The sequence below is a fragment of the Paramisgurnus dabryanus genome, chromosome 6 (genome assembly GCF_030506205.2).
Source record: "Paramisgurnus dabryanus chromosome 6, PD_genome_1.1, whole genome shotgun sequence".
NCBI lineage: Eukaryota > Metazoa > Chordata > Actinopteri > Cypriniformes > Cobitidae > Paramisgurnus > Paramisgurnus dabryanus.
Genome location: NC_133342.1, coordinates 24,341,488 through 24,355,999, shown reverse-complemented (window position 1 = coordinate 24,355,999; position 14,512 = coordinate 24,341,488). Strand labels below are relative to the sequence as shown.

Below are 14,512 nucleotides of genomic sequence, written 5' to 3'. Positions count from 1 at the left end.
TTCCTTTAACTCTTGTGATTGGATCATTGAACGAGTTGAACACTTTTTTGTATCATGTCTCATTTATTTCCATCTTCCAAGGAAGTAGATTGTTGTAGCATTCACATTTGTAAGTCACTTTGGATAAAAGCATATAATAGATGATCCTTACAAAGAAAATCAATCTTATGGAAAAGATCAATCTGTACAACAGCTATACTTCATTGCATCACCCACAATCATTCTGCACTTGGTACCTATAAGGTTAAAGGTTACCTATATTCAAATAGCTCAACATGTTGTGTTTTGTCTAGCAGACTCCCACAAACTGGGCTGTTTTTCAATATTAATACTCACAAGTACAAGTATGGCATTAGTTAGTGCTATTATTATTTTAAGATCATTACCAAGCAGTCAACACACATCTCAGCATACGTCACAGCACATGATATTGTTGTCGAGGGTTTACAACCTTATTAAATGAAATGACATTTATAAATAGAAACGATACATGAGACTCTTTCTGAACAACTAGCCAAAAGTCACTAAAACCATTTCTTTTATTCACATCACACCTTTGATTATACATACGTCCGATGACACATGAGGAAAATATAGTGTGATGTTCATAGTGGGAAAGGGGTTTCCTGTACCCCAATCACTTCCCAAACCTCTGATTGACTCAGGCGTGTGGAATACCGCCAATGCTGCTTCCAAAATAGCAGGCTGGCCTCATCCCCGCTCCTCAGTGAGCAGTGATAAAAATCAGCTGTCACCCATTAAAAAGGGACAGAAACAAAGTCAGTGACAGAGTGAGACAAGACCACCGCTACGGACAGCATCAGAGCATAGGATACAACGAGAGGAGACGCTTGTACCAGACAGACACTCATCACACTGGGAAATATACAAGATTGAGCCTTGAAGGCTATTTAGACCAGCAAACGAAAAGCAGGCACCATTTCAATTTGTAAGTACAATCTTGTATGAGTTTGTATAAGTTTATCTTTTTTTTTTTGCAATGAATGCTAAGCTGTTTTTCATTTAACATTTTACTTTGGACTTGTTATAACCAAATTATTCAGAGTTTTGATTTAAAGAAATGCCTGGGAATATTATATAAGTTGAGGGAAAAGGCTTATGATATAATTGATAATTGTCTAAAATGTACAGTAACCTAGACTTTACATATAAAGTCAGGAAATAATAAGAGCTTCTTCGTATTGTTTCAATTAAACCAGGCTATAACTGCAATGACATAGCATTTTGATAAGATTTGTTTTAGTAAATGTTTTTGTTTTTTATTAGTTATAAAGCTAAAGATTATTCTACACCGTACATTTCTTACTAAACAAGAAAAAATGTAGACACTTTTTCTTTTGACCATCTTCTTTTTTATAGTGTTCTTGTGTTTGTCATGGTTTTGTATATTTAATTCACTGTCAGAAAAAAATGGTGTCTAGCTGCCACTGGGGCAGTACCCTTTCAAATACTACACCTTTGCACCTAAAGAGTGCATATTAGTACCTTAAATGTACAGATTGCTACCAAATATATTCATATCTCTACCTTAAAAGTACATATATTAGGACCTTTTTAAAGGGTACCGTCACCTAGTGACACCTAGGAACCATTTATTGACTATTTATTTTAATTTTTTTTGACATTGAAGGTACACTATGTAATGATAATGATATATAACTACTGTACAGTGGCATACAACCACTATTAAATATACAGTGTTGAAAATCATGACAAAAGAGGTGAACACTATAAAAATTGTATAAACAAGGTTTTTCCTTGTTCAGTAAGACATTTACATAACCTCTTACTTTAAACACATAATTTATCTTTTGAAAAGGTCTTTGTTGACATTGCTGAGGTTTGACGTTTTCATTGTCTTAACAAGACCTTTGAGTGCTCACCGGAAACCAAAGGAGGCAGCTGAAGAGAATAAATACCATCCGCATATAACAATAATTTGGACAGCTGTCAGCACTACAAAAGCACTTACATTCTGGGACACTTATAGTATAGTGCACCCATTCCTGCCTGCATGCCTACTGTGCCTGAATAGCTCCAGCTACACTGTAAGTGGGGGTTGGTCTTTGTGAAATGCATTCATCTGACACGATGATCTTTGAATTATATGTCTAGATGGTTAGACCCATTTCTAAACGAGATAATAAGTACATAGTGAACGAGAAAGGAAGAAAGCAGGGTGACATGAAGTTTAAAATTAACCATTCGGAGAAGGCCTTTGTTTGAAGTCCATAACACTCTATAAACTTGATTATACCGCATTTACGTCAATTTATGCTGAATGGACATGCAGACAGTGACTTTAATCACACCATCATGACACAATGATGAAGTGGACTTTACATAAAATTTGCAATTTACAATAAAAGGGACAGTTCATCCAACGATGAAAATAATCATTTACTCAGCCCTCTTATATAATAAGTATCTTATATGAGTTTGGAATAAACATAAAAGTAAATGAATAATGACAGAATCACTTTTTAGTGAACTTTCCCATTAAGTCTTCAAGAAAAAACTTTGAGGTTTTCCAAATACAGTATGTTACAAGTGATACAAGTTTTCACAAATCAGAAAGCAAAATCTATTTCATGCTTATAATTTAAATATACTCTCTGTAACAGTAAAGTCTAGCTGAACCATAGTATTAGCCCTGTTATTCTTCATGCCCATTCAGCTATGCAAACCTTTTAAGCCTTAACTCGTGAGTGGCGCCAGTGACGGTCTCTGTCCTTTTGTCCTATGAGAGCTTACAGTGTAAAAACTGAGGTATGCTGGAATATAGTCATTATTTACAGCTGACAGACCAATGCTGCTAGCTAGTGCTCTCGATTTTAGGTAAAATGGCCTACGTAAGGAAGGCTTTGTTGTTAAAGCAGATTTAAAATAGCTGGAGATGTACCAGTAGTTTCTTCTGTGCCAAACATTAATAACCATTACCAGAATGTCAGGTCTCACATTAAACAGTGGATATAACAAATAGGTTTTTAATTTGTCGGATATAAAGAGAAAATCATCTTACAGGCTTCCGGTGTTGTTAACTGGCTTTACTTATTATTTTACAAATGGAGGATTTGATGGACACCTTGTAGGAAAGAGACATCACTGGGACAGTACCCTTCAAAAAGGGTACCATTGGGTACAAATACATGTATACATTTGGTACCAAAATGTATCTTTGAGATGCCAGTTTGTATCTCTGAGGTACTAATATGAACTAATACGATGACTTTTGAAAATGTTTGCACAATTATGTTGACAAAACAAAACTTTACAAATCTTTTGGTTATATATGGCAGAAATCTGAACGAGTTGAGCTTTGTCACATATGGTTTTGTTTCCCAAAAAATATCAAACATAAAAATGGTCACAGTGTCACAGCTGACAGTGCAGTTATTTCCTTTTCTCATTTTACAATGACATGTAAGCCATCTAATTTTAGTTCAGTAAATGCCATTTTAAAAAATACAATCAAATTGTAATCATATACAATATAGGTAAAATGATAGACCTACATTTTGAGCTAAATTGCACACTTAAGCTAAATATCTTGCCATTACATGACCATATACTATGTGAAATAGTTTCCAGACACCCTTGAGGAGTAATAATAGCTCATAGATAAAAAGCATACCAACACCAGCTCCACTCTATATATACCCAACTATCAGTCTATCTGTTCCCAGGGCTAATAAATGACCAAACAACTGGGTCAGATGATCACTGTTGTTTTATTTATAGCCTGCTTTTTGTTTTTAAGGTGGAATATTAACCAGCATAGAAATGCTTTGGTAGTGTTGGTCCAGGTTTATGTTTTATTACATGTATTTATATCGATAACAACTCATTGTCAAATAATAAAATGTGCTTAGAAAACATGCCAACGGATATTTTTGCACCTGGTATTTCCTGCCACATTGCATACATACCTCAGAAACAGCTGTGTTTGCAATACACAAACCACTTTATACCATTCTTATGTTATAAATCATTTTTATTGTAGTTTTGTGTAACAACATTTTGTTTCTCATATGAATTAGATGACAGAAGACATTTCAAGACAGACCTGAAAGAATCATCCAGTCTTCAAGAGCACAAACAAAAGTTGACATTCTCTCCCATCCCAACCGTGAAAGACAGATCTGCTGTTTATCTTTTAAAGATAGCAGCTTCAGACGCTTCAGGATCCACCGAACAGCTAGTGAGTGTCTGTTGTATTAGTCATACAGTATCATTCACATCACACAGACATTTATGACCTTAAGGTCAAGTGTTCAGACTAAAGGCATGCATGCTGTGAAGCCTTGAATAGCAGTACACTAAACACCTTTGTTGGTCAGCAATAGTTTGGTGAAATGCACCTTTATGCAAATTATTTGTTTAATTAATAGTGCAGATTGGGAGTAATGAATTATTTTCTTTCTTAGGGCAACGGGATACAAGAACACTTAACCCTGAGTGGAAAGAAGAAACAAAGCAAGGTATGAACAACAGTTCTGACTGACTTCAAAGTCAGGATGATTGTGTGAGCCTGCTGTGTGACTAATGACTAATGCAGATAGTTGATGTGTGGTTATTTAGATAACTATAATGACAATTAATGTGGTTCTGTTGTGACTGTTTTAGTAGCCAATAATACATACAAAGAAATATTAAACTGCCCACAGCTCTCAGAAAAAAAGGTACAAAATTTGTCACTAGGATGGTACCTTTTAAAAAGGTCCTAATATGTACCTTTTAGGTACAAAAGTGTACTTTTTGAAAGGTACCACCCCAGTGACAGCTTTTTTACATCCTTGTTAGAGTGCATTATTGTATCATTGTCAAGGTAACATCACCACACATCTTGCAAAACTTATTTGAGACAATTTGTAACCTTTTAACATTCCTCACAGCTCTTCTAATATTTATACAGATATGGTTAAGTACATAATAATAATAATAATAATAATAACAATAATAATAATAATAATAATAATTGGTAACGCTTTACTATAAGGGGTGTTCATACGACTGACATGACATGTGCCATGAACATGAAGGACATTTTATGCACGTTTATGACAACCGTTATTAAGTGTCATTTGTTTAATTATGTCATTTTTAATGCAAAGATGACATTGTTTGAGATGTCTTTGTTTTGACAACTTGACATTACCAAGACAACATAACTGTCCACTTTTTACCATTGATACAATTTGTCATTATAATGTCATTAAGTGATAATATTCTGTCATATAGTTTTATAACAGCATCATGAATATTTTTCTTGACCTCAACTACAGTGGTACAAATATAATTTGTCATTAAAATGTCATTAAGTATTAATACTCTGTCAAATAGTTTATATTTGTAGAGAATATTCTTTAGTTCAGTTTTTTAAGGTTCCTCCAGGTGTTTAAGAAATAAATTCAATCATCCAATAATAATACTAAATAAAAAGTGATACAATTATATTTTACTGCATTTGGAAACCCATTCAACTAAAATTAAATGAAAACAGTACAATAATGGACACATGCAGTACACATGCAGTGTTGGGTCCATATCACTGGAAAACAGTTAATTACATTAAATTAATAAATTAAATGGCAGAAAATGTCCTCTGTTTGTATTGTGCACATGCATAAAGGTAAGTATAATCTTTTGATGTGTCTGTGCATTTTGTTGTGGTATTTAATATTATTTGACATTGTGTTAACACTTTATAATGATAAGATCAACTTGTACCACTGTAGTTAAGGTCAAGAAAAATATTCATGATGCTTTTATAAAACTATTTGACAAAGTATTAACACTTAATGACATTTAAATGACAGTAAAGGACACATGTCATGTCATGATTATGAAGGTGTCATGTCAGTCTTATGCACACCCCTTCAAGTAAAGTGTTACCTAATAATTCAAATAATGCTAAATTTATTAGCTGCCATTCAGACATGGCCAAAATTAATCTTAATGTGTGACTCTTTCTGTGAAATCCAAGCTAAAGTCTTATAATCTAAGTATGAGATTAAGAGCAAAAATTTGATTTCAAAAAGTTTGATTTCAATCATTAATTTTACTCTACCGGTAGTTTCAATTTTTCACATGGCCTTATTCAGTCAATATTAAAGATATCAAGGTTATATTTTAACACAATGTTCTTTACATTATGTAGGATGATTTTATGTATAAAAAAATAAAACCAAAAACTGTCTTTAGGTGGATTTTTAGGAGCAGGGTCACACAAGAGTGGAAAACACTCATGTTCCAGTTCTTGTTTATACCTTTCAAGCATGAAATATAAAACTGTTATGGAGCATATTTGAATTTTGCGCTAACAAAAGTGAAATAAACTTGGAGTCGAGCTTCACATGAATACAGATGTGCAGTGTGCAGTGAACTAATCAACCATGTCCAGCTAAACTCACAGAAAAAGGTAAAGTATGCTGCGGTGTTTAATGCATGAATTACTAACATTTTAATATAGTACTCAATATTATGGCATAGCACTACAGAGAGTAACTTGGGCCTGCATACTTCTTCTTTGCATCCAAGATGGCAAAAGTAGCCGAAAAGGTAAAAGTGAGAGATGCAGCCAGTGGAGATGATGAGGATTTCCCTCCCCCTCCACCTCCTCTGCCAAGACCTCAAGTTCTGCAGTTAATTCAAATAGATCACGATCACAACTTCCTCCCTGTACCACCTCCAAAAGACACATTTAAAGATTGCTACCAGCAAAGACAGAAAAGTGAACTGAAACGTATTTTTAAACACATCCACCCGGAATTAAAGATGACTATTGATGATGTCGTAGATGATGAACTGATAGAAGCAATAAATCCACAAGCAGCAGAGGGAGAAGTCCAATCCATGCGTTGGATATTTGAAAACTGGAAGCTTGACAACATTGGAGACCCACATGAAACCAAAAAATTACTTGATGAAGAAAATCTTCAAGGTGGAGATGTGAGGGGAACATCCTCCCTGTTTGAGCATTCGGTGTTTGAAGGTCAACACGCAACAGGTGGTGACAAACCAGGTTTAGTCAAAGGAGACGTTCGCACGGCCACCTGGTTGTTTGAGACACAGCCTCTAGATTCAATCAGTAAGTCGAAAATAGAGGATGAAGAGATTGTGGAGGCTGTACTGAAGGAACCTATTCAGAAGGGGGATGTGAGAGGTGCTCGTCTCTTATTCGAATCAAAGCCACTGGATGCTTTGGGGCGCTGCTGCTCCATTGAAGATCAACGTTTTCTAACCCTAAAATCAGAACTTCAGGAAAACAAAGGAGATGTGGAGAAAAACATCAAACTGTTTCATTCAGATCCCTGTTGCGCTCTAAGGGACACAAGCGGCCACATCCATGAGATCAAGTCGATCTGTAGAGAGGAAATCCAGAGCAGTAACTTTAAAACAGCACGCTGGCTGTTTGAAACTCAGCCCTTGGACCGCATTGATAAAGAAAGGACTGGTGTGCAGATCATTCGGGGGATCTCACTTGAGGAATCCCAAAAGGGTGGTGTTGACCAAAAGAAATGGATGTTTGAAACCCAACCACTTGATGCAATTCATGAAGGTGCTGTGGAAGAACAAAAGTTTAAAGGAACAGAGGAGGACCTCTCAGCAGATGTTCGGAACAAACGAAAGCTTTTTGAAAAACAACCCCTGTCGTCATCTGAAGGTATAGAAAAAGAGGCAATTGTTGGAGGTAACGTAGGGTCCACCCTATGGCTTTTTGAAACACAGCCTATGGACTCTCTAAAAGACAGCTATGAAAGAGATGAAAATGACGAAAAGCAGCAGTTTGAGAAATTCAGTGTTTGTAAAATGAAAGGTGAAACCGTAAGCAAAGTTCAAGATGTAGAGAGGGGAGATGTCAAGACTTTCAAGAATCTTTTTGAAACTCTACCTCTTAGTCACATCTCTCAGAGCGAGAATGCACAAGCTCAGATCTGTGATGTTACAGCTGGAGACGTCAAAGGCAACCATTCGCTGTATGAATCCACCCCATTGTATGCAATTAAGGACAGTGCTGGCAACTTCCATAAGGTAACTACTGTCAGTAGAGAGGAATGCATAAAAGGAAGCGTGCAAAATTACAAATGGATGTTTGAGACAAAACCTCTAGACAGGTTTGAAGAAGGTAAGAACGAAGTAGAAGTCATCAAAGGCATTACAAGGCAAGAAGATACAACAAATGATGTAAGAACAGCAAAATGGTTGTTTGAAACACAACCTTTGGATTGCATCCATTTAAAATTCAATCAAAAAGACACGGATTCAGCAGCACCACAGGAAGAATGTCAAAAGGGAAATGTGAAGACGTGCAAATGGCTATTTGAGACACAACCAATGGACATTTTATATGAGAAATCAGAGAGAACCCAGGATGTACAACAAGTGCCAGTGGCTGATGTGAAATCGCACACTTGGCTTTTTGAAACTCAGCCATTAGATAACATTAAAGACAAGGAGGAATTCAATTTGAAATTGTGCAGTACTGTGCAGGAAGATGTAAGAAGTGATGTCAATGTAAAGACAATAAAACGTCTTTTCGAAACCGAGACTTTGGACAGAATAACAAAGCAAACTGATTCTGCGCAAGATATAAGATACGTCAGTCAAGTGGATGTCCAGTCTGGAGATGTTTCTCGAGTCAAAGACATTTTTGAATCCAATTCACTTGATGAAATCGGAGGTGAGCGCATTAAAGAGTCAAACATCGAGCAGCAAGACAATGAAATTCAGTCAGGATCAGTGCACAAATTCACTTGGCTCTTTGAGAATCAACCTATCTGTGACATTAATGATAAGGAGGATCAAATAATCCAAAGTGTCAGTGATGTTGAAAGCGGTGATGTTGGACATAAAAAGTTTATTTTTGAAACGTTCTCGCTGGACAAAATGCAGGATCAAGATCAACTGCACCAGTCAATGACTGTTGAGCAACCCATGAACACAAGCATCAATGTAAAGTCCAGCACAATGCTTTTTGAATCCCAACCCTTGTATGCCATAAAAGACAAAGATGGACAGTTTCATGAAGTGACCACAGTAAAGAAAGAGGAAATGATGGGAGGAGATGTGAGGGGAGCAAGATGGCTGTTTGAAACCAAGCCACTTGATAGCATTCAGGCAGACAAAGAAATTTATGTCATCCGTGCCGTTACACAGGAGGATGTGCTCAAGGGTGATGTAAAATCGGCACGCTGGAAGTTTGAGACGCAGCCTCTGGACACCCTTGAGGGACGTGAAGGGCCTTCGGTAAAGGTTGTGGAAGACAGAAGTCACGGGAAAAGTGTCCAAGAAAGCAAACAACTTTTTGAGACTGAACAAGTAGCCCAAAAGAAGTTTGTAAGGATGGTGAGCGTTACAGATGTTCAACAAGGTGATGTCCGCACTTCCACTTGGCTCTTTGAGAATCATCCTATTGGTACTCTGAAAGGTGACTCTGATGAGGAAAATACCTTGCAAACTGTTCATAGAGAGGATAACACGAAGGGTGATGTGAAACGATGCACTTGGCTATTCGAATCACAGCCACTAGATACGATTAAAGATCAAGAATCTAATGAAGAGTCTGCTTCATCAAAGGACGAAATTCCTAAGGCTGATGTTAAAAGCACCACCTGGCTATTCGAGACGACACCACTGGACAAAATCACAGTGGAGAGCGTAACAGATATACTCTACCGTCTTTGTCATGATTCATTTATTCATTCAAGTGGAATCATCATCCAGGCCGATGACTATAAGTATGTAAACATGGCAAAATATCAGTTTGTTAGTGGTGAAGATCCCAAAGTTGAAAAGGAGGAAGTTGTTGAAGGAAACATCAGGAACATAATGCTGCAATTGTTGTTCAGACCGAACTTCAGACCTAAAGTTGTTCTTGTTAAGGATGATGACCAAGGAAAGGTGCACAGCACAGTGCTTGAAATTCCACTACAACATCCTGGATCGGCAGAAAACCCAGAAACTATGTGGGAGATTCAAGAAGCTGTTAAAATTATTGAGAGCTTGCTGGTTCAGCAAAAATCTATCAAGACAGGATTGGTTATGCAAGAATCAGAGGGAAGGCAGTCAGAGATGACAGTGTATTCCCTTCACTATCAAAAAAGCACAACTACGGAGTCGCAAGATGTCACACGAGGAGATGTCAAGTCCACCATTGGCAACCTTCTTGCCACAGCCCACAGCCAGCAGACCAAGCAATCCTACAGATTAGAACAAAACGAGAGGGGGAATGTTGGTCTCTATAGAAATTGCATTGAAAGTGGCGACCTCAGTTCTCTTAAGAGTCTACAGCGAGAGCTATCTGAGGAGGAGCCGACTTCCTCACAGAGAGAACAAATAGAAATTGTCCATGGTGATGTGAAGGAAGCAAAGAGATACCTCAATCAACAAAGAGAACAAGTTGAACGAACCGTCTTGGATGTTGTACCAGGAGATGTGAAGAGTGCAAAAAAGGTTTTCTCAGAGGTTTCTAAAGACCTGGCCGTCGGAAGCTGTGTGCCAAAGGAGGAGATTGTTAAAGGTGATGTTTTATCTGCCATGCAGCAACTTGATGAAGCTATCAAGCAGCAACTCGTGGTAGAGAAAGAAGAAGTAGTGTCTGGGGATATTAAAGCAACACTTGAATCCTTGGAGCGAGCAAAGCAGCAAAGCTTGCTCGTAGAACGTGAGGTCATTGTACCAGGCACCATTTACGATCTGAATGTAGAAGCTGTGGATGTGTGCTCAGAAGATAATGAAAAGAAAATAATGAAGGAGGAAATCATTTCAGGGGACGTTAAAGCTGCCAAAAAGTCATTGGAGATGGCGAAGAACCAAAGTATGAGAGTGGAACGAGAGGCTGTCACTCCTGGAAAGTTATATAATCTGAACGAATCATCTCAGTGCCAAAACATCTCAACAGCGCAGCAGTCTACAACATCATCCACGAGCAACCCGCAGATAACTACGACATTTCGAAAGGTTAGTGTTATCAAGAAACCTCAGGGATCCAATGAAACAGTTTGTCATCAGAATGAAGTTGAAAGGAGAGATGTAACAAGTGTTGTTAGTACAGAAAATGACTCCACGAGAGTAGATAACAATGCTAAGTTTTCAGAGATAGAGCCTGAAATTGTTAGAGGTGATGTAAAAGCTGCAATTCAGTCTTTACAATGTGCTGTGAAAGAGCAGAGAACTGTAGACAGAGAGGATGTTGTAAGAGGTAATATGCAAGAGACACTCCAGTCTCTTGAAAAATCTAGCATTAATATTTCCAAAGGGGATTACAAAGCAGCAATGTTATATAGAAAATCTTGTAAACAGAACAGATTAAAAAATGGCTCAGGGATTGAGAAATGCAAACAGAGTTGTTTTGTTACATTGCCTTCATCTGATACTGAATTGTCTTCTTCGGTTTCAGTGACCGGCAGTGAGCATCTGACCGTCTTGGCACTGAACTCCGAACCTTTCATAAGTCCCAACTCAGATAATTCACATCCGCAGACTAGCACACATCCACCACCTATCCCTCCGAAAACAGGTCATCAGGTTAAAGGTCAGAAACCAGTTATTCCACCAAAGCCATTGAACATCACCACTCATTCTGGACTTGTTTCACAAACCTGTTCACCTGAGCCTCCTATCAGTAACCAAAACACTCCATCAGTTCTACCCAAAAAGACACCCTTCAAGAAAACACACTTGCATGAAAAGGAAACTTTGAATTTTTATAGCCTAGATACATCAAACAAACTTAAAAACAAGCAACACAATATTCATGAACCAGTTCAAAGGCCAGGAGATCCTATGGATATTCAAAAAATGAAGTACACTGAACAATGGGTTAACAATTCACGCATGCAAAATATGGACAACCCGACAGGCACAATAGAAAATGTTGATGACAGTTCCTTGACTTGTAATAAAATTGAATTGGAGAAAAATGTGATTCAGAAGATAAATGCTGCTGAAGAGATGAGGATGTGTATGCAAAATTATTCAGTGGACACTAGTGAAGAATTAAACATGGGATTTAAGGTTGCCCTCCAGAATTTTGGGGAAAAGAAAACAGCTACTGCAGACACAACGTCATCTTTTCCAAAGAAAATGAAAGTAGTTCCTAATAAAACTATCGAGGAACAAGCAACAAATGAAGTTGCCCTACCCCTGCCCAAAAAAGATAAAGGCACAGATACACCAGAAAAACATAATGAATCATATAAAGACCACAGTAACACTGAGAAGAAAGTTGTTTTGAGAGAAAAGAAAGTAAAGAGGGAAACCGAAGACGAGCGTCGGCAGAGGCTGTCCGTCCACAAAGAGGATATCATAAAGGGCAATGTGAAAGCTGCCATGGAGATCTTCGAAAATCTGATGAGACGAGAGGAACTGAAAATCATTTTGTCAAAAGTTCAGGAAATAGAGGGCGAGACTTGCGAGGTGGATGTCAGATCTCTGAAGACTTTGTATGAGAACATGCCTGCTTGGATAGCCGGTCCAACAAAAAACACAAAGCATAGACCTTCTACAAAGGAGACGAGATCCGAAACAGAGGGATTGAGAGATGATCTAGAGAGCGTATCTTCAGTTGAGGCTGCTTTTGAGGATTTAGAGAAAGCAAGCATGGACATTATTCGTTTGAAAGAGCAGACGTTAGCTAAACTTATGGACATAGAGGAAGCTATAAAAAAAGCTTTGTATTCTGTCTCGAATTTAAAGTCTGAGGCTGACATTGCAGGATTATCGGGTCTATTTAGTGAGTCTTTAAATGCTGACAATGTTTCTCCAAGTACGAATAACATTAGGAAAATAAGCATTGTTTCCAGTAAATCAAAGCCGGTACAGTCTAAACAGATACATGATACGGATAAAACAGAAAATTCGGAGGTGCTAAAAGAGGCACGCAAACCATGCTCGAATCTCCCTTCTTCTCCATCATTCATATCTATTCATTCTGCAGCAAGAAAACCTGTGGATACAAAAGTGAGTGACCAACTTAAAGCAAGCAGTACCTTTAAACAGTCCTCAACTGCCAACAATCACATATGTAGCGCTCAAAGTCCTAAAAGGAAGGTGAGTGTTCTTGAAGTACAAACAGTCCCTCAGGTTGAAAGTGGAATTATTGGAACTCAGACCGTCAGTGAGAAATATGAAGAAGTTGATTGCTTTGGAAATACATACTTCTCTACCAAAAGATCTACATTTGTTACAAAACAGTCTGAGACAGAATCATCATCCTCGTATGATGTAGTTACCAATTCAGGAAGATATGATGCCATGACTTCACCCATGTCGCAAAGATCTGGCCACACTTTATCTACAAATTCTCTATCAAAAAGAAAAGACGGCAAAGTGTTTGTTACTTTCGGTCATTCAAACACAGAAAAACATTAAGCTAGCAGTTCATTCCCTTTTGTTACAATGTTTGCTGATGTTGTTTTTATCTCTATATATCTTTATAATAGAAAAAAGTAGATTTTTATTCTTATTTTGTGTGTGTGTACAGATAACAGTTATGTTGAGAATATTGAGAAAGATTTTTCATACAGTTGTGACTTGTTTTATTAAAAAATTTAATGTTGAGTATGTATGTATGTTTTAGGTGTTGTATATTTAACTTAAATAAAATTCTTACAAACTTGCAGAATTTCTTATGGTTTATGATTTACACTATTATCAAATATAAGGTAAAATCTTACCTTAAATTCATGTTAGTAGCCTATATATTCCCACATTAGTATTATATTACACTTAAAAAAATCTGTGTTATTTTCAACCCAGCATTGGGTCAAAATAGTACAAACACAGACCCAGTTGGGATAAATTAACCCAGAAAATGTTATATTTTACCCAACAATGCATGGGTTTAACTTGATGCAACCCAGTATTTTGCATTGAAAAACCCAACATAGGTCAAATTTATGTCCAGAATAGAAAATGTTGCTGACAGCTCCTGTGCTTGTAATAAAATTGGAATGGAGAAAAATGTGATTCAGAAGATAAATGCTGCTGAAGAGATCAGGATGTGTATGCAAAATTATTCAGTGGACACTAGTGAAGAATTAAAAATAGGATTTAAGGTTTCACTCCAGAATTTTGGGGAAAGAAAAAAGCTACTGCAGACACAACTTCATCTTTTCCAAAGAAAATTAAAGTTGTTCCTAATAAAACTATTGAGGTATACACTTAAAAAAATCTGGGTTATTTTCAACCCAGCATTGTGTCAAAATGGGGCAAACCCAGACCCAGTTGGGATAAATAAACCCAGAAAATGTGTATATTACCCAACAACAGGTTCAACTTGAAGCAACTCAGTATTTTGCATTGAAAACCCAACATAGGTAAAATTCATGTCCAGAATCTTGTCCAGAAATTAAGTACATGGAGGGATTCAAAATTATTTTCTTATAGAATAATGTATTAGGTAATATAAGTATGGAGTAATTGACGACAGGCCGTTTAATTATTTGATAATAATGCACACCCAAGGTGGTAATGTTGCAAATAATTC

At 37.0% G+C, this 14,512-nt stretch overlaps 1 protein-coding gene across 2 annotated transcripts; it reads left to right on the top strand.

The window, feature by feature from the left end:
* Window positions 1-757: 757 nt before the first annotated feature.
* Window positions 758-13,642, top strand: xirp1 (xin actin binding repeat containing 1). 2 transcript variants are annotated; one of them, XM_073814984.1, is made up of 5 exons: window positions 758-949; window positions 4,062-4,222; window positions 4,449-4,502; window positions 6,562-10,983; window positions 11,423-11,561. In XM_073814984.1, exons 4-5 carry the CDS (start codon window positions 6,562-6,564, stop codon window positions 11,423-11,425), a joined length of 4,425 nt encoding a protein of 1,474 aa, XP_073671085.1. In that variant the 5' UTR covers window positions 758-949; window positions 4,062-4,222; window positions 4,449-4,502; the 3' UTR covers window positions 11,426-11,561. The 2 variants fall into 2 exon arrangements, with proteins under 2 accessions (XP_073671085.1, XP_065132324.1); XM_065276252.2 differs by having other exon boundaries at window positions 761-949; window positions 6,562-13,642.
* Window positions 13,643-14,512: the final 870 nt, after the last annotated feature.